General features: G+C 40.2%; 2 protein-coding genes across 2 annotated transcripts; one reads left to right on the forward strand and one right to left on the reverse strand.

The window, feature by feature from the left end:
• Positions 1-654: 654 nt before the first annotated feature.
• bola3 (bolA family member 3) lies at positions 655-2,709 on the reverse strand. The gene is made up of 4 exons (XM_075471073.1): positions 2,545-2,709; positions 2,290-2,413; positions 1,814-1,902; positions 655-1,404 (listed from the first exon to the last, which is right to left on the reverse strand). Exons 1-4 carry the CDS (start codon positions 2,611-2,613, stop codon positions 1,339-1,341), a joined length of 348 nt encoding a protein of 115 aa, XP_075327188.1. The 5' UTR covers positions 2,614-2,709; the 3' UTR covers positions 655-1,338.
• A 1,569-nt stretch (positions 2,710-4,278) lies between these two features.
• On the forward strand, positions 4,279-21,979 carry LOC142383646 (polycystin-1-like protein 2). Its single transcript, XM_075469272.1, has 39 exons — positions 4,279-4,600; positions 5,203-5,361; positions 5,480-5,668; positions 6,009-6,119; positions 6,515-6,662; positions 6,750-6,979; positions 7,079-7,489; positions 8,744-8,945; positions 9,091-9,202; positions 9,296-9,437; positions 9,529-9,726; positions 9,944-10,052; positions 10,201-10,369; positions 10,490-10,627; positions 11,401-11,547; positions 11,638-11,762; positions 11,848-11,968; positions 12,084-12,212; positions 12,297-12,522; positions 12,858-13,048; positions 13,139-13,369; positions 14,261-14,362; positions 14,460-14,638; positions 14,722-14,868; positions 14,982-15,181; positions 15,640-15,872; positions 15,961-16,177; positions 16,617-17,089; positions 17,563-17,659; positions 17,750-17,890; positions 17,980-18,165; positions 18,755-19,085; positions 19,170-19,303; positions 19,385-19,512; positions 19,613-19,773; positions 20,956-21,166; positions 21,310-21,411; positions 21,498-21,629; positions 21,806-21,979. The coding sequence occupies exons 1-39, from the start codon at positions 4,279-4,281 to the stop codon at positions 21,968-21,970; spliced, it is 7,149 nt and encodes a 2,382-aa protein (XP_075325387.1). The 3' UTR covers positions 21,971-21,979.
• Positions 21,980-23,928: the final 1,949 nt, after the last annotated feature.

Here is a 23,928-nt window from a genome sequence, read left to right on the forward strand (position 1 = left end):
GTTTTCCACCAGTTAGCATTTAAATGTCTGTAAATGTAGCCAGACAGCGCAGAGAATGAACTCCAGCGTAGTCAGTATGACTAAATCTGATGTAATGGGTTAGCCTGGTTCCCCCTCACCAGGAAGCAAACCATGACCTGTTTTAGAGGACATGTCTGACCTTCCACATTATTATTATTTTTTTTTTAATTATTATTTTGGGCTTTTCTTATGCTTTTATTATATAGGACAGTGAAGAGAGACAGGAAGCAGGTAGAGGGGAATAACACGCAGCAAAGTGTGGGATTCGAACCGAGGCCAGCTGCACGATGACTATAGCCTCTGTACACGGGGCGTCTGCTGTACCCACTACGCCACAGACCGCCCCTAACCTTCCACATTCTTTAACTTAATTTCTTCCGGCTCTTATTGTCCCTGCTGGGTTAGAACATGGGTGGCGAGTTCGCCTGGGAGCAGCTACTGACATGGAGACTCAACAGAGTGCCGTTTCTTTCAACAACACCAGATCCAAGTTAGCTTTACAGTCAGACACGTTTTCTTAGCCCAGGCAACCAGTGAGGTCAAGTTTCAGATAAACCGATTAAATTTGCAAGTTATGATTCACAAATGCTCAGTGTAGTGACGCCATATACAGAAAATAAGGCAAAACAGCCATTCATTTCTGGAACTGTTTAATTATCTGTAACTATTTAGGTTTTTCAAGTACAACTGGAAACATTGTATGACATTTTGAATACTGGAATTTTTCACTTTACATTTTTTTTACAGACTTCTAACTTGCCAATATTTGGCCTGTTCATATAGCAAAACATGTGTAAGCTTTTTGAAAGACGTTTTAGTATTTCTCCGACATCCTCAAAACGAGTTTAAAAGAAAAACAACAAAGCTTTGCGGTTAATCAACTCAATCAGCCGCCTTGTATTGTACTGTCTTTATGGGACCCAGTTTAAAGTTTCATGGAACAATAACGCATACATTGTGGTCATATTATCAGCAAACATGGCAAACTATTGTTTCCAGGTTTAAAGTAAGGGCCTTCGAATGATCTTGCTTATACATGATGGACCACTTGCTTTGCATCACCATCAACCCTGAGAAGAGGGAGAAATCCTTCGTGTCTTTTTGTGCGTATAACAGCCTTCACTAGTTTTATGCATTATCTCCGAGTGGGAGATTTCTTGTGACTTAAAAAAATATATAACTTAGTGTAATCTTACATGTATTTCACATTTCACGCCGTCTGTCTGATAACGCTCCGCTCCATTTCTTTACATTCCTACTTTTTTTAGTCTGTGAACAAAAGGAAAAGATTCTGGGTGAAGACTGGAGGGACTCCGTCTACTGTTTTGGGACATCAGTGAATATTCGCAGGCCATGCATTCCTTGAATCTCATCCTTGAGTGCCTGTGGAGGACAAAACATAAAAAGCAAGTGAATGAAATTCTAGCTGGACCAATACAAAATGATGTTAAATTAGCTCATCTAGCAAAAACTAGGCCTGGTTCACGGACATATGTGAACAATAACCCAACACAAGTGCAAGTTTCTGTACAATTATTCTACTTATGCCTATTCTGAACCTATTACAATATTGTACTTTCTCATAACAACTCATATGACATCAGTGTACACTTTTCACAAAAATAAAAGGGTTAACATTAGTTGCACAACATCCTGTTTGTATTTAGGCCGCCAACAGCTTTTCAAGTTTTTTTTAAGGCGAGGTTGTAAAATCATACAGTGCAATGAAAAATGTTGGGATTTGCCAATATCTTGATGCTGGCACAGTTGACATACTGGGCAGGGGTTTTACCTGATTTACTAACTGGTGTTGCTGAATAGTCCTTTTTCCTTTGAACTCGCTGGACTCAATATGGATCTCATACATGGCCCCGCAGCCACCTAAACACAGCGCAGGATCACAAAAGCATCACTGTCACCTCCAAAGATTGTACTGTAACCTTCTTGTCCCACACAGCTCATCTGCTTCAATATTACAAAGCTGCCAATATTCTATCAACCAATGCCTATCTTATCACACTTTTTTGTACAAGTAAGCAACATCAAAAGGGCTTCACACATGACTAACAAGTCGATATAAAGACAGATCACCCATAGACTCAAACAGGGTGAAGTCAAACAAGACCTGACCAAATACAAATATCCATAGGCCATTTCTCATAAGAAAACATTACAAAGTGTCTTTTTTGTTTGTTTGTTTTATCCTAAGAGATTTTTTGTTGTTGTTGCGATTGTGGACTGTTACTGTGCAGTAAGAGCTTTGTTTACCTGATATATCCACGACTTTGAGCGATGAAGCTAACGGGAACTTCTCCCTCAATGTCTTTGCGATGCGGACCTCTCCATCCGTTTCCGTGGACAGACATCTCTGCACTTGGCCAGAAACAACTACCTGAGGAAGAGGAGGAGGAGGCACATTCGAGGAGTGACTGTTAGGTTTGGAGTTTTAGCAAAAATGCAGTTAGCATTAAGCTATAGACAGACTCAGAACTGCAGTGTAAGTCCGTTAAAAATGTTACATACTTGACTACCACGGAGAGCACGTAGAGCAGAGGTCATGGTGCCGGAACAAATGCGTTTACAAGCCAACATTGTGAAGAAGAAGGGTTCGTTTACAGTTACAAAACTCACACCGGTCACCTAACATGACATGTCCTCACACAGCTTTGTCCCTTTGATATGACGTCAGACATCCGGGTACTTGTCTAAGAAAGACAAAAAAAAAGTTATGGCTGTTATTCTTGTGTCGAAGTAGCCTGGGTAGTGTCGAAGTGTAAAAGTCCAACTACAGCATAAAAAGAAAAGATGGTAAAAAAATACACTTAACAATCACGGTCCAATAACGGTGCTTAATAACATATTTATAGCAAAGTAAATTATATGATCATAGATATGTTCTTTCGATCACTAAAGTCTCTTGGAAAAAAAAATGTTAATCGTGGTTTTAATCTCATAATTTTGCACACCATGAGTTTTGTAATGATCAGTGTCCATTTTTATAAACACAGAAATTTCAGCATTGATTATTTGATACAGCAAACTAGACCATCACGTAAAGAGATCACACCATCGTCCACACACATCCAGCTGAAGGTATCATCAATGTTTTGCCATGATGACCCACGCACAGTCACAGTCTGACAAGATAAAAACAATACCAGACCATTTGTAAAACACTATGAAACCTTATAGTGCCTGCTGTAGCCTACCAGCATTCAAAAGTAAAGGTGCTAAGTGTGAACACACACTGCAACACATGATATTTTCCTGCTGTAATTTTCATTTATCAAGTAAGATCATCACATGTGTTACCAATATTGCTAATTATAATCTTTGTTTTGTAAATCTTTTCCATCCTGGAAGTGCACTAGAGTTCAAAAAGTGAGGAAGAGGTCACCTATACTGCTACAACTGAGCTGAGTTTAATATAACTGTGCATCCATTTTGTTACGTCAGATTTTAGGTTAGGGTTAAGTTTTAGGATTTACTTATTCGTGCGTGCTATCGTGCGTGTTATTGGATGTCAAAATTGTTTTTAACTTTATTCCTGTTTATTGTTAAATGACTTTATAAGATTTTACTCCTGCCTGGTGATGAGGAGACTAATTGTACTTATAAAAATTTTTTTTAACAAGCTGCAACATTGTTTTACCATTTATAGGGCTTCTATAAGACCTGCATTGCTCCTGCATTGTTGAGGTGGGAGATAACCATGGTTTGTTCCAAGAGCTCTGGGGCATTTTGAGTCAGATACAGCCTGATTATTCATCTGCAAAATGACCTGATCGAGGGACAGATGCAACAAGATCAGAGAAGGATAGCTGGTCATCCATGATGACACAGAGGTGTCTTACAGCCTTTGCTGGTGAGATCACGAGGCTGTTTCACACAGAGATGTTTTCAATATGCCACAGCAAGTGTAAATTATCAAACTGGTGAAGGTTGAATTTAACCCTATTTAAAGGTATTGGAGACTTGAGATAGAACGCTGAAAATTCTGCTTTTCAATCCCCACATTTATATGTTCAGTCTGAATGAGAAGCTTATCTCAGTCTGCAGATTGCAGTAAAAGAGGGAGAGAAGCTATCGGTGGCTGTTGACAGTGTGCTGGTAACACTTCTCAACACATCCTAGCTTTGTTTGTGCTCAGAATTTATGGGCAGATCACAAAGCTGGGCAGCCTTTTCTGTAAGTGCGGCTGACGTCAGTACCCCTTAAAGACAAGATGCTACCAATGAGTCTGATCAGAGCACAGAGATGGACAGAATCACTCTCACCAAACTTACTTTGATGGTTCTCTCCTTCAGCTTGAGCTGTCATGCTGAGGAGGATGTAGAAGCTCTCTACTGTCCAGAGCACCAGAAAGGATTTGATGACGCTTGCTATGAGTTTGTGGGTCTGCAGCTATCCTTTCTGAGAGCCCAGGCATGGTGCGAGCGAGGCGGCGGTCACCTCGCCTTCATCCTCAACGACGAAATACAGCAATTCCTTCAGACCTACCTGGAGCCAGAGAAGGACTGGTGGCTTGGGCTGGCACCTGCAGCTCCAAACCTCACGCTGGACGTCGCTGCCACTGAGGGTAAGAGGTCATTAGAAGACAACAAAAATCTGTGGAGATCTTTTAGGGAATTATATACATTTTTTACTGTTGTGTGAAAGACTACCTAAAAGAATTGAGTCCTATGTCCTAAACAATGTGCTGTATATTTCCCTGAAATATGCTCTTTAAGTAGTTAACATTTTATGTTGTTGCAAAGGTGAGCAACAAATCTTAGTAACATGCAATACATGAATACACTTGAGAATAGAACAAAACAAATCAGAGTTGAAGACATCTCTTGACCTGCTATCTCAGCAGGCAGCTTATTTGTGCATTGTAAAGACTCATGATGTTGTTACTGACATTTGTAGGGAGACTGGATATCTCAAGCAACAGGTGTAGCGAGAGATAATTCTTCATCTATTCAGCTCCTCAATGGGGTAGCTGTCAAGGGGCCTGATTTATCAATGTGCCTTTATTTATTAAGTGTCTGCTTTCCACTCAAACTGATATCACCTTAATATTTCACTCTTTGCATGTTAAAAATTAATTTAACAGAAGATAACATCACATTTTGTTAAAAAAGCAGTATTTAATTTTCATATAAAAAAAAAAGGTGTAATTTTGTTGTCTTTTGCCAGCTACCCTTGCATGGTTAGATGGCTCAGATGTCAGCTACAGTAACTGGGTTAACCTGCCAGAAGCACAGGCAAACTGTGGACTTATCCTGAAACGTGCTGGCTTTCAGTGGGAAGCCACAGAAAACTGTAGCCAGGAACTCAACTTCATTTGCCAGTTTGGTATGCACCCCTTCAATAAATCTGTAAAATGTGCAATGTTTAATCAGTATTTTAATGGTTCATTTTTTTCCATTTATTTAATTATTGTTTTATCTATCTATTTGTTAATTATTTGCAGATGCAAGAAGAACTTTCGCATGTGAAGGCCAAAACGCCACATTGCAGTGTGGTTCTGGCCAAGTTATCGAGATTGAAGATGCCTTTTATGGTCGAAAGACTATTCACTACTGCAGGTCCAAACTTACTGCCTCACCCACGTTCTCCCAGGAGGAGTGCAGCTGGATAAATGTGGTTGATTCTGTGATAGGTACTATTGGATTATTTAAGTTTTTATAAATGTGATCTGTAAAATTTAGAGAACGGGGGAATTTTAATGCCCAAAAGAGCTGTTTATTCCTTCCATATATGACAATAAACAGTATGTATATAAAATAAATAACCTCCCACCCGCCAAGGAGCAGAATAGATTAGCAGGGGTAAAGGTCCATTTATATTCTCATCAGTCTGGCATTAGGCATGTTGAGGGAGTTTTGGCAAAGCAAATAGCTGGTATTTTTCCTTATTAATGCAGAAAGGATGAACAGTCAATCGGCGGTGGGGGGGACTTCTTTTGTTATTCACTTTACTTTCTGCATGTGCAATTCCAGCTCATTGCCATGGACTGCAGGCGTGCCAGGCTTCAGTAGATCCAAGCTCTTTTGGTGAACCGTGTCCTGTGCTGGGAAGTTACCTGTCTGTGGAGTACCACTGCAAACATGGTCAGATGCAAAATATGTATTTTTTACTTCCATTAACTTTGGCAATTTCCTCTAAAATATAACATCAAAAGCATAATGTACAGTTCAGTTTCTCTCTTTAAATGATCATCATAGATTCTGTTCTCTTTATATGCTTCCTTATCTTGCAGATTTTCTCTATATAGGTTATAGTTTTAGTTGATGTTAACCTTTGGTCACAGGCTGAGTTCATTGTGTGGCTCTTTTTCTGACCAAGTTTCTTATCCTTGACCTTTCATTTACTTTCCATCACACGTATCAGTCTGCACTCATTAATCGCAAAATTAAAGTATGCTTTTAGTTCACGTGACCTGAAGATATTTGATATGACATTTAAACTTTATTTCCAGTGTAATTCAATGATATGTTCCTTGCAGGACTTCACTTGCTGATGACTAAACTGGCATCTGTCTTTGATAATGTCACCATCACTGTGAAGTGGCTCCTTCATCCGTTTCAGGGAAACTTAACATGCCTAGTGAATGCCGGAGACGGCCACATTATCGATCCGTACAGCCCGGAAGAGTGAGCAAAACTTTGCATTTAACAAGACGCAATATCCATCCCAAACTGTATTTTCATATCAGTGCTTTTTCTGGATCTCTGTCACAGGATGGAGAGCACAATTATACACAAATTCCAGCAATCAGGTGTTTTCATGGTTGAGGTGGAGTGTAGTACCAGTGACTGGCATGTTACAGCTCAGAAAGCCATAACCATTCAGGAGCCAGTTGGGGAGTTTAACATCATTAAATGCTATAGCGGCAATGTGACAACAGATGGCACTAAATGCAACGCACTAAATGGCTGGCCTGTTCAGATCCAGTTGAACGTGGAAGCAGGTGAGTCAGTCTTACATTTTAGGTGATAGATTCTTCTGATCAACCATTTCTTATTTATTGTAAAATTACTTGATTCCACTCTTTTTTTTCTCCACATAGGCACAAATGTTTCCTACACAATCAGTCATGAGGCTCGTCCGATTACAAATTCTTTAGTGGACACGGGAATCGCACCCCACAACATCACAATGAGTGTAAGTGTGGTGCAGAAGCTTGGACACGGCTGCCACAATTTGACCGTAGCTGCATCCAACAGGGTCACAACCCGCATGGTGTCCACTGATCTTGTCCTGTGTCTGCTGGAGCCTGTTAATGGCCTGCAGGCCTCTGTGATAGCAGAAGCAGACATGTGTCCAGACTCCACCGATCTCATCATCGGTGTCACGCTGGAGCAAGGAACACCGGTGGAGCTGCTCTTTAATCTCACTGGAGCCGAGGACACACTGACTGAGACTAGAAGCATGCTGAATGACAGCCAGCAAACTTATACCTTCTCTAACCCACTTGAAGGTACCTAACTTAAAGCTCAAGTTGCGTTGTTATAAAACAAAACAGGAAATCCTAGTGTTAAACATATGTGCTCAAATTTGTTAAACCCTTCTGGAACAGGATTTTTTGCATTGAAAGTACGAGCCATGAATGACTTATCGACCTGTGATGTGGATGTCGACTTAGAAAAGATACTTCAGGCTTGCCGGAATTACTCTGACTCCCTAACAAGTCAAGATGGAAATACAGTGTGTATAAGTATAAACAGTCGTCATCTGTTCACTTTGGTATGTACCTAATATGTAAAACTAAATACACAACTTTGCTTTCCTGTGCAGACGGGTAAAATGAGTGTCAGCGATGCTACTGACTTGAAAATTACTGCTTCTCCTGAAAATGTGGTTGACCACACTCAAAATGTCACACTGAAGTTAACCGGTATGGAATCATTTCCCAGCAAAGGAAATGCGTTTGAATGGAAATGTAGTAAGTCCAACAATAATTTACTCACTACTGTCAGTTTTGTCTTGATTTGCAGCAGTTAATGTTATTTCTTTATTGTTAATTATGCGAGGGTCAGTACAATTAGAGCAACAACATAAAAAAGGCACACTAAAAACATTCAACTGAGTTTCCTTAATTCGTGATGCATCATTTATATGGATAAAGGTAAAGCAGCTTGAAAATTGAGTATTGACAAACTGAAATGAGTACGTCATCAACTATTGCTGGTGTCAAAGTTTCCCGCTATTTCCAGCTGTACACCGTTGTTACTTTCTTTATCTATCTATTATTTGTATGTTTCACAACGCTATAATCAAAGTCAAGGATGCCTACGCAACAGGACAGATGGTGATCAAAAAAGCTGAAAAAGTTGTTTACGTTTATGTCGAATCCCTGTTTCTATTGATGTGCTCCAGAAAAGGCAGGTCAGCTAAAATCTTTAGCCAGGATGCAGGTTTTCCCAGCAGATAATTGCGTTGTAGCAAATAAAAACCATGTTGCCCAGTTTGACTGTCAACTGTTTTATTGTTGCGTTGGTGTATGTGAAACCATTTAAGCACCATCAAGCAGAATAATTCAGAAATCACTGACTTAATGTTAGTATCTGAGAGTGCAGATTTTGCAAACTCATTTGATGTTTTCTTGGATTTCATTGTTTTGGACAGAAATCATGTATTTTTACTTTGTACACCTACAGCACTGTAAATGACTTTTATTCATTGATTTTTGGTGTTAAGTTAACTCTGTTTCTGTTTTTTTTTTGCTATGCAGATGGAGACTGTAGGTGCAGAAGCACAACAAAGGACGAAACTCACATTATTGAAAAAGATTGCCTTCCAAATCCGTTTGAATTTTCCAAATACGCTTTAACTGTGAGGAAAAGGACGTGGTTTAAGAAATGGGTCGACATTGCTTCAGTTTCTAAGTGCATCACTGTTGCACCTTCAAATGAATTTACAGATGTCACTATCAGGTAAAAAGGTTGCATTTAGAATACATTTTGTCTTTTTTTCATGTAATGCTGTGCTTTATCTATATATGTATATATATATATATATATATATATATATATATATATGCTCAAAATACATGAAACATGTTTACTTCTTTTCTTGCAGTTGTGATAATTGTGCTTCGATAAACGAGAGTGGCCATGCAAAGCTAAGACTCAGGTGTGAGACGACCTGCCCAGATGTAGTTTGGTTCATGGAAGATCCTGAACCTTTGACGGTGAGCCTGATTAAAAACATTTTTAACATTTTTAAGGCATGGCATCAGATACTCATCTTTTTTAACAAGTACGGACTGTTTGTCATTCCTCAGGGTGACCTAACTGAATGCTACTCAAAGGCAGGACGCAGGCCAGCTATTGAAAAGCAGGACGGTAAAACTGAATTTACCGTTCACAGCCAACACCTAAAAGCTTCCAGGCGTATGCTGCACAACATCACCGTGATTGCTTATGGTGCGTTTTCATCCTACATCTCTCTTTTAGTTTGTACCTTTCAAAGATGTGATCATTTTAGATAAACATCTTCCTTTTTTTTTTCAAACAGGCAAGATGGTGCCTGGTTTTGTCAAATACAGTCTTCCGATACCAACTCCTGACCTAGCACTGACAACTGATGCACCTGCAGTCACTTCGTGTAACATCTCTCCACGCTCAGGCACTGTGCTTGATGCTTTTGACATTACCTGCAAGGCAACATCCTTCTGCTCTACAGGGTGTCTGTATTGCTTCAAGACTAGCACAGGTAAGAGAGGTTACACCGTAGTGTCTAACAAATAAGTGTTACAAAGCAAACTTGTGAAAATATACTGTTTCTGTAGAAAGCAAGAGACAGAAGTAGTATGGCTATTGATTGGTAATAAGAATGTAACACAGTTTTTTCTAGTTTTGGTTAGTCAGTTCTTTTTATTTTTTAAAGATTTGTAATAATTGTCAAGTAAACTGTTTCTTTTGTCTTTAAGGCAAACATCTGCGGTGCAGTAATGCTAATGAGGTGAAATCAGTGTTCTTCCCTTCCGGAGATGAGAAAAACGATTACATTTTATCTGTTTTGGTAACAGTGAAAAATGAGTATACAACAACAACTACAACTGTTGCTGCCCAGGTTTGCTGTCGTCCAATTTTTTTTATGTAATTGTTACGTAATTATGTATCTCAAAGAAATCAATCCACCTGATTAACTGAACAATCTGGCTATCTTTCTCAAGGTACGGAAAAGTGATGGCAATACCTCTGTAGTGACTCTGCAGTCTGCAGTGAAGGACACTGTGAGTCAGTTAGAGCAGAAAGGCTTACTGTCTGGTGAGGCAGTCGGGCAAATATTCACTTCCGTTTCCGATATTCTGAATTCAGAGTCTGGCCAAGATCAGAAGGAGGCAAAGTCAAAGGTAAGCGAGTAGTAACTGACAGAGGGCGACTTAGCGCTGTGATGTTTGTGAGGCCTACAGCTTGTCCTATGAGTGAGTACACGGCATCATGATATTTATCTTAATTTTCTCTACTTTCAGCTCAGAGAACATATGCTGAACAAAATGACAACAGTTCTGCTGGACTCCCCCAGCAACACCACCCAGGAAGTGCAAGTGACGGCCAGAGCTGTGGCCGGACTCACGCAGATCTCAGATGAGCTCAGTCCTGCTGCTCAAGTACAGTACATTAGACAACTATAAACATTTGCTACATATACGTATCTTCGAAATCTCCCTTGGATATACACATATACATATACATATACATATACATATACAAAAACAGAATTCAGTGATTTACAAATGTTACATATAAATATTTAATTCAATATGGAACAGAAATAAAGAACATGTATATCTTAGCTCACATTGAGTTTGACGGTAGAAACTCGTCTCAAAGCGTTGGGACAGTCATGTTTACTACTGTGTAACATCTGGGAACTGAGGAGACCAGCTGCTGGACCTCTGCGAGCGGAACGTCAGATTCATGTCTGATATAGGATTCATATATATATATATTTTTTTTTACATTTTATGCATCATCCCAACCTTTTTTTTTCAGAATTGTAGCTATATGTGAGTCTAACAGTGGAAGGTAAAAAATAGCTCTTAAAGCCATCGTTTGATTGTTTAAAGCCATTCTAAGAGGCTTCGCTCTGACTTTAAGTCTCAAAACAACAAATGAGGCGAATGTCCTCACTCTGATATTTCAGTATGGATTCTTCAGAGCTTCCTGTTCAGCATGTAGGTCAATTAATTGTGGAATTGAGCTTTGGAATAGGAAAAATCAGCATCAATATAAAGACCAGACAAAACTACATCGACTGCCTGATTAAGCTCGAGTGTTTAACACATGCAAAACTTCGCTACATCCCGATCAGCTCTACAATTTAAAAAACATATACACTAAACTCTTTTCTGTGGTTTCCGTGTCTGTATTTTTTCTCCAGGAAGAAGCAGGTGCATTGTTGGTAGACCTCAGCTCCTCCCTCAAGACCATCAGCGTTAATCAGCTCGACAGGGACGACGAAGAAGTTATGCAAGCAGCTACGCCAATAGTTGAAGCAGCCAGTAATATTTTGAATGTTTCATCAAATGTACGGACACCACTATCAATAACCTCGCTAAATTTCAGTCCTCTCTTTACTGCAGTATTTAACAAGCAACATCTGATATTATGTCCTCAGAAAAAGGTCGCAGATTCTCTTCTGACTGGAATGAGCAACATTCAGAGTGTTTTGCTGAGTAATAATAAGCTGAATGGACAGCCTACTATCATTGATTCTGGTCAGATCAGTGTGTATGTTAACAGGTAAGATACTAAAGACACTGATTAGAATGTACATGCACAAATAGCTTTGGTTTTTTTTTTGTTTTTAATTACTCTGATTCTGTAGAATATCTTCAGAAGACATGCAAATGCAGGAAATAAATGTCCAGAAGAACAGCTCCTCCAGATTTACCCTCCCCTCACTGCCGGCTGGCATCATCTCTCCAGAGGAGACCGTGGATGTTAGAGTAAGTGTGTGCCCATAGGAGTGAGATGGAAACAATCATCATAGGCAACCTTAGGCAGATTCTGATGAGAGATTCTGATGAGGTTTCTATATATTGGTGTATGCCTGCCTTTCAGATGATGAGTTTTGAGAAGAATCCGTACTCTTGGAAGGAGGAAAACATCACAGGAGCTGTGGGATCGCTTTCCCTCACCAGAGCGAACGGCAGCCTCATACCTGTTGAGAACTTACCTGAAGAGATAGAGGTACGTCTCGTATTTTCCTTGGTACTCTCAGTTACTTAACTTTGGAAAAAAGATTTGTAGGCAAACTCTTATCTGGGTTTTCAGATTCTCCTCCCCAGGCTTGACACTGAACAGGAGAGCAGCACAGTCCTTGACCTCGCCAATTTCAGCACATTGATAATTGACGTACCGTCTCCAGATGTTACGCTGGTGCTGAAAATGGAGCCTTCTGAAGAAATTTCACTTCTGCTATTCCTGGGGTATAAAGATTACCCAAATGATGAGAGCTATGTAGCCAAGACTCAGATCCCTCTAGAGAATGTAAATGAAGGTCAGTAGTAAAACTGCTTGATTTGTCAATTTGTAGCGAACACGTAAGAATGCATACCGGGATAATTAGGGGAGTTTCTTTTTGTGGGAAAAACATTTTCTGGCTCTTCAATCATTAATACATTTCCATTCTATCTCCTGCTTTAGGCTTTCTACACTCACAATCAACACATACAGTGGAGTCCACTTTCCAGAGCTGAACACGTACCACATTTAGTGACCAGTGTGTGACCATAATCAAAACTCGTGTCAGCCTACATTGGTTACACAATGTAAGATTTGCTTCATCCAGTTCCTTGTGTGCTTTGTATGTTAATGTGAGTTCTTCTAACACAGATGAAAAATTTACCTGGGTACTGAGTCCCAAAGACAGAACTGGAGATGTTGGAGTGCATTACCTTGTTATGAAGCCAATCGTAGAGCCGGGCATCAAATCTATCAATGCCACTGTCACTGTTGTTTCCATTGCTGCTCAGTGCAAATACTGGAATGAAACAGAGTCCTCTTGGAGCGAAGATGGCTGCAGGGTAGGCAAAGACTATCACACATCTACAGTCATTGCATGAACACATCCTTGACCAGTGAAATTTGAGGGTCTGTTATTTTCTTCCCTGCAGGTCGGTCCACTCACCACGCCTTTGGTCACTCAGTGCCTCTGTAACCATTTAACTTTCTTTGGGAGCTCTTTCTTTGTCATGCCGAACATAGTGGATGTCTCTCGCACTGCTGAACTTTTTGCTACATTCGCCAACAATCCTGTGGTGGTTTGTTTTGTGGGGGCCATCTTTGCTGCTTATCTGCTGGTGGTTGTGTGGGCACGCAGAAAAGACATTCAGGACTCAGCAAAGGTCATTCTCAGATATTTCAGCCAGTTTAAATTGTTGATAATGATCTCGGTTTTATGCTGTGACATGTTAAACCCTTTAAAGGATAAGACCGTTTTTTTGACATTGGGCCCTTGATTTCACATTATAACATGATGTTCTACTCACCCCTGCTTGTTGTTGGTCATTTGGAGCTGTTCCGAAGATATTCGCGAGGCGTCTGGCTGCTCTCTTGAGATATTCGGCCATGAAACGGTTTCCTATGGGCAAGCTTATACAGGCACAAACTATGCTGTTTATAATTTATTAATTACTGTACATTAGCACTGATAACGTGGAGGTGCGTCGCTTACTTAAAAAAATCCGGGTTATTGTAATTTTGTTTTTTTCGTCGTAAAGTGGGTGTTACTGACGTCATCGTCGTGCTACTGCCACAGACAGCCCACAGACCTGCTGCCTATTTATTCATTCGGCTAAAATTCAAAATTAGTAACCCGGATTTTTTTAAGTAAGCGACGCACCTCCACGTTATCAGTGCTAGTGTAGAGTAATTAATAAATTATAAACAGCATAGTTTGTGCCTGTATAAGCTTGCCCATAGGAAACCGTTTCATGGCCGAATATCTCAAGAGAGCAGCCAGACGCCTCTCGAATATCTTCGGAACAGCTCCAAATGTTCAACAACAAGCAGGGGTGAGTAGAACATCATGTTATAATGTGAAATCAAGGGCCCAATGTCAAAAAACCGGTCTTATCCTTTAAGTATTAGTACAATGTGAAAAATGTACAATCTAATTTAACTGCACAATTGAACCTGCCTTGTACTGATTCAGCAGGCAGCCTTTGTTACACTGCTTCAGTGATGAATAAATATCTGATTATCAGTGCATTTACTGTTTTCATGTTCACTTGCAGGTCAAGATAACAGTTCTTGAGGACAATGACCCCTTGGCTGAGTATCGTTATCTGCTGACTATTAGCACGGGACACCGACACGGCGCGTCTACTTCCTCTCAGGTCAGTAAAAAGCATCTGGTGTTATAGTTTCACCCTATTCATGATGCTGAAAGCTCTTTGGATCCCTGTCCATGCTGACTGACCACTTACGTTTTAGGTGACCGTAACTCTGCTGGGAACAGAGGGAGAAAGTGAACCCCACCACTTGACAGACCCCGAGAAGCCCGTGTTTGAAAGAGGCGGGGTGGACATGTTTCTACTGACCACACACTTTTCTCTGGGAGATCTGCAGAGCCTAAGACTGTGGCACGACAATTCAGGAGAACACCCTGCATGGTAGGAAGACGAATGACCAAAGCCAAGTTTGAGTTTGAACAATTATACTGAGTATGGTGGATACTTATTAATTCAATGTACAGGTATGTCAACAAAGTGATGGTGCAGGATCTAGAAACGCGTCAGAAATGGCACTTTCTGTGCAACACCTGGCTGGCCGTAGATGTGGCAGAGTGCACTCTTGACAAGGTTTTCCCAGTAGCAACAGAGGTGGATTTGAAGAGATTTAGGTGAGACCTGCCATAGCAACATACTACTAATGAATCTTTATAAACTCTTCATTATTTTCAGTTATTGTCACATGTTTAATCTGCTTTAACTGTGATTCTTCCAAACTTTTTAGTAATCTGTTTTTCATGAAGACAGCGAAGGACTTCAGGGACGGCCACATCTGGTTCTCTGTTGTTAGTCGACCTCCCTGCAGTACTTTCACACGTGTGCAGCGAGTGTCCTGTTGTTTTTCCCTTCTGCTGTGCACCATGCTGACCAGCATCATGTTTTGGGGCATCCCCACAGACCCCTCTGAACAGACTATGGACCTAGGTGGGCAACAAAAAACTAGATTTGATAATTAAGGTGTAAAAATATCATATTTTTCCAAGGTCAACCTTTAAGCTAGAATAGAGAATATTTCTAAAAGGTTTTATCATTGATCTGCAACAATGAATGAATGGAAAAGAAATAAGTCCCAGGCACTCAAAAGTAGAACCGGAAGAAGGTATAAATTAAAAAGCGCTTTTTAATTTATACCTTCTTCCTGTTCTACTTTTGAGTGCCTGGGACTTATTTCTTTTCTGATCGTGGATTTCCCTACCCCAAGAGCACCACTTTGGACTGTTCGTGATACACCTGAGCGCCGGGTTGATTTCTCTCTTTTCGCATAATGAATGAATGGTGTCCAAAATATTAAAATTCAAAGTCTCACATAAAGAGCACAGAAAGAGACATTTTCTTTCATCACGAGATTGACCTGAATATTAAAACAAGACATTACCCTGCAGGTCACATCGAGTTCACCTGGCAACAAGTTATGATTGGAATTCAAAGCTCAATCATCATGTTTCCCATCAATCTCCTTATTGTGAGTATCTTCAGAAACACTCGTCCTCGAGAGAAAACCACCAAAGCAGAACAGAAAGCGTCGAAACAGGGGAACACTGTGAGAGTTTCCCCCTCACAGACTTCATCCCCTGAGAAAGAGATGAAGGACATCACTCCAGACACTGTGATAAAGGTAAAGCTGCAGGTGTCCTTATTATATCATGGACGAGTCGTTACTCTGTTATTCATGTCTGAACAGTATGATATGGTGTCCAAATTAGGACATAAAGAGAATTGCTCAGTCACTCTCAAAGGCCATGAAGAGTCCACTGCCACACCTGGAGCTCCATCCTGGTCAGCAGGCTGACATCAACACTCTACTGACTCTGGTGGAGAACATCATCAGGCAGCAGAACCGAGCAGCTGGAGACTTCTACACTGACTCCTCCAAGAGGGGTCGTGCTATGATCCTCAGTTTAGGTGGAGTGAATCTACAAGGTAAAATACATAGCAAGCTTTCCAACACTGTAGCTCAGGGGGAGGTCGTCTGCTGATCTGAAGATTGGTGGTTCGATCCCCGGCTTCCCCTGACCACATGCCAATGTGTCCTTGGGCAACACACTGAACCCCATGTTGCCTCCAATGTTCATCGCTGTGTGAATGTGTATGATATAAAAAGTACCGCTTAGCCTGTAGTGCTGTGTATGTAGATTAAGAAGTGCTCTATTAGTGTGAGTGTGTGTGTGTGTGTGGATGGGTGAAGGTGGCCTGTGGTGTAATAGTACTTTTAGTGGTCAAGTAAACTAGAAAAGCGCCGTATTTATAGAGTTAATTTACCATTTTACCATCTTGATTTACCCTGTTTCTTATTTGTATTGTCATGTAAATCTAAAATATATACGCAACATGTCCTGCTTACATCTGTTTACATGGACAGAAAACAGTGTATGGGGGAGCCTGGAAAAGACATCTGATGACGTTCAGAAGAAAAGCAACAACAGCCGATACCTGTACAGGCAGCTGCATCACGTTGAGAAGGAGCTCGGTTTGTTGGGACCTTCTCGTTTTCCAAACCCAGACAGCTACAACAAGGCCATGCACCAAGTTCAAGGGATGAAGAGTCATTTGGAGTTCCACCTGCTGTCGTCCAGCCTGGATAGAGACCAGCTCAATCACAGCCCTAGTCCAGAAGAGAGTATCGATGGCAGCTCTGACAAAAAGCGCAACCGAGGAGGGCTGCCATGGTGGTTTGTGTTTGTTGGGTGGATATTGGTGATAGCAACCAGTGCTGTGTCAGGATACTTCACTATGATGTATGGGCTGACTTACGGGAAAAACCGCTCTATAAGTTGGCTTATCTCCATGGTGGTCTCCTTTTTTGAAAGTCTCTTTATCACCCAACCTCTTAAGGTGAGCGTTGTCAGCTGAGATTGCATCACAAATATTTAGGAAGTGATTTGTCAACTGATATTCAATTCAACTTTTAGCTTTTCTAACTAACATTAAATCAGTCCGCAGTGTTTATTTAATTTTTTACCACACTGATAGATAACATCGTTGCATTAATGATGTATCCACAAAAAGATTGCTCTAGAAAGCCTTTCTTTATGTGCAGCTCGATATGTCACAGCCAGTTTTGCAAACAGGAAACACCTCTTGTTACGACACTCACCATGTCGGGAAGTCTTTACCCGAAGGCATCACAGGGACAGTGAAATGAATATGAGGTTTATTTACAGGGCCTCAGTCAAGACCTAAGTCATAAAATTCTTCATACAAGACAGCTGATAAGACATTTTTTTCTGTTCTTAACTCCCCGGATCTTACACTTCATAGTATTTTCATGGGTTACTCGAGTGAAGTTTGAAAACCTTTTGTTGCAGGTTCTTGGTTTCGCTGCTTTCTTTGCTCTTGTTCTAAAGAAAGTTGACCAGGAGGAGTTTGGAGAGCCTCAGATAGATGAGAATTTCAGAAACTCGGGCACGTTTGTTTATTCACTTATTCATTCATTTTCATTTCCCTATTGTTTTACATGGCAAAAACACACCACTATAAAATTCTTCCCCACAGAGGATCCTGATGCCGTGCGGATAGCAAGAAGAGACAGCACGTGCAGTTTCTATCAACCACCACCGCCGACTGACATTGATAAGTTGCGGAGCAACATGATTAAAGAGCAGAGAGTCTTTGCCCTCATCAGGGAGATTCTTGGTAAAGTAACCATTATGAGACACGGCGGCAATAGGAGGCAACACGATAGAGTTTGAAATACTGGTGTTAAGAATCTGTTTGCATTGCAGCCTACGTTGGATTTATGTGGATGTTGCTTCTGGTGGCATATGGTCAGAGGAACCCCAATGCTTATTTTCTGACCCAACACATTCGACAAAGCTTCAGCAAAGGCATCTCAGACACCATGAGTATTCAGGATGTGATCAACTGGGCTAACACAACTTTGTTGACCAACCTGTTTGGAGAGCACCCAGGTCAGTGTTCTGTGATGATATTAACACTACACTGCTTGGCAAATTTTACACATTTGACTGTTTATGCAAAAAGGAAAATGTGTGTTTTCTCTGCTTTCAAACCTCTTTTTACTGTAGAGTTTGTGAATAAAGTAGATGCGATGAATCATCTAATCTTAACTTTTGCTCCAGTTTGTGCTTGTTAACTATGATCCTTTAAAGCTGCTCGTTAAGACAATGAGGTGATTATTTTATTTAATTTTAAAACAGGAACGTGGAAGCCACAATAACATGTTAAGAATTGCAAAAATAGAAGATTGGATGTTGGAAAATGTCATAGTCAAATGTTGGGCAACTTAATGAAATTATAACTTGTGCCTATGTTCCTGTCTACTTTACATTATAATGGCCCATTTAAGAAGCATAAAATGCTATGATAATTGCCATTTCTTTTAAAGATTACCTGTCACTATGACTTATTATGGTTCCAAATATGTTAGTTGGGACTCGTATTAATTTGGTCTAACTTAAACAAATTAGAAAATACAACTGTTTTATCTACTAAAAATATGGTTTTTACATGTTATTGTCATCTGAAAATCTTCCACAGGATTCATCACGGATGGAAACTCGAAGCTGGTGGGTAACGCTCGACTCCGCCAGGTAAGAGTGCAGAAAAACTCCTGCTACATTGCTCGCTCCATGCAGCACTCTGTGCCAGAATGTCACGCCCCATACTCATGGGAATTGGAGGACATGGGCTCCTACGGCCCAGGCTGGAGTCGAACTGAGGGTCATAATGCCTCACTGAATCCTCACAACCCTTGGACCTACAAGTCTCAGAGGAAATTGAGGGCTTATCCCATCTGGGGCAGTGTGAGGCTCTACAGAGGAGGGGGGTTTGTGATGGATCTAGGGCCGGATTTACAAAATACCAGCAGGTTGATATTTGTATTCGTAATGAAATTCACTTTAACTTTAACGGCCAAACTTGTACAAACATATTTTCATTCGTGTGTACACAGAATTCTTCAGTATCTTTATGACAACACCTGGTTCGATGTGTACACCCAAGCCATCTTCGTTGAGTTCACGGTGTACAACGCAAACGTCAACCTTTTCTGCATCGTAACACTCATGCTGGAAACCACGGCCATAGGTAAGCCGTCCAGGTACAGATGCTGTGTTAGAGAGAAGCACAATAAGAGCTATCCTGTTTGTTATGGGGTGTCTCCTCCAGGTGCTTTCCAGTTCCGCAGTGAGCTTCAGAATGTTCGTCTTTACCAGTCGACCGGTGGCCTCCACATCTTTGTCATGGCCTCTGAGGCTGTCTACTTTCTCTTTATCATCTATTATATGTTTGCTCAGGTGCATATAACCACAGTCCTTACTTTGATATCATTACAGATGATATTACATGATAAAGATGCTCACTTGAACACATGACAAATTCTCCTCCTGCTGACAGGGAAAGCTAATGAAGAGACAGAAATGGGCTTATTTCAAGAGTAAGTGGAATCTGCTGGAGCTGGCGATCATCATTCTCAGCTGGAGCGCACTGTCTGTCTTCATCAAGAGGACTTTATTGGGGAATAGGGACATAAGCTATTATCAGGACAACAAAGACCAGTAAGTGATAAGATAAACACAACAAGAACATAATCAAGGATTCATACAATAAATGAGGGAAACTACTTCCCCTTATTTATTCTATGAACTTTTCTGCATGTCCTTGCTCTTTACTTCTGTAGATCTTCTGTTTCACCTGTACATGATAACTGCCATTTTTTTTTTCTAAAAAATAATTAAACTCAATAGAAAGGACAAATTAAAGAGGTCAGATTATGGTTTACAGGTTTCCCTGTCCCTACAGTATTTTGTGATGCTAAAAGATCTGGACAGTTGCAAAGTCTATTCCAAAGGAACTTACATTAAGGTAGCTTAGATTAGCTTATGCTGTTCCTTCCTCATAGCCTAATGTGTATATATATGTCTAAATGTAAGTTGGACAGTTTAAACATGCTACTTTTTCTATGAAAAATTAACTACGTCGGTTTTGTTACAAGCTCTGTGTTGATCTTGCGAGGAATCATAAACCAAGCTTTAGAGACATCACCATGACACACATTTGCATAAAAACTGCATCGTGGTTGATCAGCCATCTCAAAACAGGTCAATCACAGCAGACAGGAAAGAAGGCCCTAGTGAGACAGGATACGAAATGCAACATTTCAGGCGGTGTACACGTGAATACATGAGTTTTGATGAGTGCAAAGTTTTTTTTTAAGCATTGGTGCCTGTTTGTCCTCCAATGATGCAGAACCAGGCGCCAATGTCTCCGGTGATTTCTACTGACTGAACCAACCAGTAACGGTGTCAGGATACCTCAATTCCCAAGAAAATTACGGCTTTTTAAAGAGCCGAGCGCTGCACTTTTCCCTTTCAGTTTGCACTTTTAGTTCTACAGAATTTGTGTTCATGCAGAAATGTTGCTTCAACTTTGTTCCATGATGACTGATGTTTTCATCAAAACTGAAATCAGACAGTTAGACAAGATTGAAATAGATCATTTCAATAAAAAGTGAAAAAAAGTCAATAATTTTTTACTTAGTGTGCTCGAAACCTGCCTTATTACAAGTATGAATATCTATTCATAGTCATTTTATCCTCATCATTATTTATTTGATGTAATGCAATGAAAATTTTGATTGAAGCTTTAATTCATGGACAATGTAAAAAACCTGTAAAGTACCAATAAAATGTTCCAGTTGCTTGTTAAAAGAAGACTGTTTTCTCTTCCTCTGGATCCAGATATGCCAGTTTCCATGAGACAGCCAAGGCTGATGCAGTGCTCGGGTATCTGATTGCCTTTCTGGTACTGCTGGCTACAGTCAAACTGTGGCACCTGCTGAGACTGAACCCCAAGCTGCACATGATCACAGCCACACTGCAGCGAGCTTGGACTGATATTTCAGGCTTCCTGGTGGTCATGACCGTCATGTTCTTGGCCTACTCCATTGCTGTGAGGAGTTTCCCACACTCAACATAAACATGTGATGGAGTCCCTGCATATCTTACTGTTATATCTATACATTCTAAAACAGATCCTGTTCTAAAGTTATTATTAACACAGAGATGAACTTTCTCTCTCTCTTTTTCTTTCAGTCCAACCTGATCTATGGGTGGCAGCTGTACTCTTATCGGACTCTGCTTGATGCTGCACAAACCATAGTCAGCTTGCAGCTTGGAATTTTTAACTACGACGAGGTTAGTATGAGGCTACAACAACTGTAGCGCAGCAGACACTGACAGTTGATCCTTCGACAGTGCATTTCTTCCTTGTGATCCCTCAGGTTCTGAATTATAATCCAGTTCTTGGAGCGTTCCTCATTGGCTCCTGCATTGTGTTCATGACCTTTGTGGTGCTGAACCTCTTCATCTCTGTCATTCTGGTGGCATTCAGTCAAGAGCAGATACATCACAAGGTAACTTATCCATGCGAGCCTTAAAAGTCTGAATGTTGTATCCCGGTTATTGTAGCAGGCAACTTTGGCCACAATCTGAAAATGTATTGAACGTGTTGTAGAAGAAGTGAGATCTCATTATTACAGAAACCGCCATGGGTGACTTGAGTTATACCTAATGTCCACTGTTCCTACAGCCATCAGAAGAGGAGGAGATTGTGGACCTGATGTTGATGAAGCTCTGCAGCTTGTTTGGACTCAAATGTAAGAAACAAGGAGTTGATGGCCTAACTGTGAGGCCAGCTGTTTCATCTGCTCCAGATCACAAACTCTCAACAATTTCTACTGGAAAATGTCCATGAGGGATGACATGTAACCCCCTACTTTAACATTATAAGAACCACATAATGCTTTGCTTCAGTCATTGCTGCCGCAGCTGGCATCATTGTTGTTCTGTTGTTGCTTTGTGACTTAGCATTAGTCCTTGCAAGTTAATCAGTAGCATTTGTCTGTGCAGCTGCACATTCGTCTCCACTGAATGAGGAATTGCAACAAGCAAATAGTACTAACTAAGGATAATGAATATGTTATCCACTGAGACATTGTATTCATGATACAGTATATTATCAAAAAAAAATGTGTATCTTCTGTGATGAGATCTTTTGTTGCATAGTATGCTTTTTATGGCTATTACTAAAATGTTGTTTTAGCGTCACAAAAAACTGTTTTGAATCAGCTGTAAAACAATTGAGAGCATGTGTTTTATGAGTAATGTCAGCAGCAGTAGGCTCAACTTTGTTAGCCATTTCTAATATTGGATAGTCACGTGTTTGGAAGCATGGCAAAGTGAAGTAAACATTAAATTTATTGCAAAGAAATATGAGGGAGTAGTAACACACAGTAACATCTATTTTCATAAAGTATAGCATCTGATGAAACAAGGCCAAAAATCCCCCCAAACTCCCCCCAAGAGGGTCACAACAAAACTCAAAACATTTACAGGGTGGCTACATTAAACAGAACTGGGTTACAGTGGCACTATCTGTGGATGTTAATGTCATCAAGATCTTATTTTACTTTACGTATTTAGTCAAAATACATAGCAGCGTGTAGATGAATGTAATCTGATCTGGAGATCAATGAACAGTAAACATCAGTGCGAACTTCAGCTGACAGCTGCTAATTCACCTGTCGCTCTAATGCACACTGCTGCGCTATGGAAGAAGACTCATGTCACTGTCAAAATAACCTCTACAGTTCAAATGAAACTGGGTGAAAGTTGCAAGTGCTTCTGTGTGTCAGTCTTGTGATTGATGAGTGTAGCTGATGGAGTAACTGCTTCCAACAGTTCTAATATTTCTGTGTCACTGTGCAGTTACCCCAGTATAATTAATTTGAGGGAAAGACCCAATAACACATCTCAGAAGTAGAATTTGTTAGTGATTTGGTGTTGAAGTCCCACCATAACTTCATTTGTATTTTTTTGTTCCTTGTACATTCAGTTATTGTACATCAAAGCTGATATCAGTGCAACTCTGTGATCACTTTGAGAATCTGAAGCCAGAGAGAGGAAGGGTGAAGAGTAAGCTTCAAGTTTAAAATCATCCAGGAAAGACCATCCAAATCACTCTTGAATCATGGCCATTCTCTGGAAAAATTTTGGACTGATTTGCAATTATGCAGCTAAACATGTATTGTTTAGCTACAGAAAGTTTAGTACAGAAAAACATGTATTGTTCGGTTAGATATTATATTGAATATTTATTGTTAATTATTCTTTAGTCCATAGTATACCTATGTATGTATTGCTGTGTTCTATTATCATCTTATGCTATACTAGGAAGTTTAACCATCTACTTTCTACCCCATACTATACTGTGGGCGTGTGATCTTGTGTGTTTAGTGCTTGCTATGTAATTCAACTTGACAATTTCTACTTTAATCTATTCTATTTTTCTCCTTTGACGAGTAGTTCTAATAATCAAGTCTGAATTCTGACTTGATATAGTAAAACAAGGGTCACGAGTTGATGTACCTCTAAGATGATTTTGATTTCTTTGTTCAAAAGGAACCAGAAATATTCTTGCAAATTTTCTTCCAATTTAATCTTGTACTCGAAAAAATAATAATATGAACTCGAATGAAGTCACGTAATGCTGGTATAATTAACATGGTATGAAAATGAAAATAAATACCATATGTTTGGAAACTCACTACTCAACTCCTCCTACTGCCCGTCACAAAAATCCGGACGTAGTTGGTACGTGTTACGTCATAGGAGTGGGCGTAGCTCCCCGCGTGAGCCGCTCCGCTCGGCCGT

This window comes from Odontesthes bonariensis, chromosome 1 (genome assembly GCF_027942865.1).
Source record: "Odontesthes bonariensis isolate fOdoBon6 chromosome 1, fOdoBon6.hap1, whole genome shotgun sequence".
Taxonomy (NCBI): domain Eukaryota; kingdom Metazoa; phylum Chordata; class Actinopteri; order Atheriniformes; family Atherinopsidae; genus Odontesthes; species Odontesthes bonariensis.

What these genes read in the sequence shown, in the direction of transcription:
- bola3 (XM_075471073.1), bottom strand. Translation starts at nt 2,613, where the DNA reads ATGTTGGCTTGTAAACGCATTTGTTCCGGCACCATGACCTCTGCTCTA. An exon ending in GTGCTCTCCGTGGTAGTCAA is followed by an intron (nt 2,414 to 2,544) that starts GTATGTAACATT and finishes CCTCTTCCTCAG; the next exon opens with GTAGTTGTTTCTGGCCAAGT. An exon ending in AACACCAGTTAGTAAATCAG is followed by an intron (nt 1,405 to 1,813) that starts GTAAAACCCCTG and finishes TGTCCTCCACAG; the next exon opens with GCACTCAAGGATGAGATTCA.
- LOC142383646 (XM_075469272.1), top strand. Translation starts at nt 4,279, where the DNA reads ATGGACAGAATCACTCTCACCAAACTTACTTTGATGGTTCTCTCCTTC. An exon ending in ACATTCAGGACTCAGCAAAG is followed by an intron (nt 13,370 to 14,260) that starts GTCATTCTCAGA and finishes GTTCACTTGCAG; the next exon opens with GTCAAGATAACAGTTCTTGA. An exon ending in CTCCAGACACTGTGATAAAG is followed by an intron (nt 15,873 to 15,960) that starts GTAAAGCTGCAG and finishes TGTCCAAATTAG; the next exon opens with GACATAAAGAGAATTGCTCA.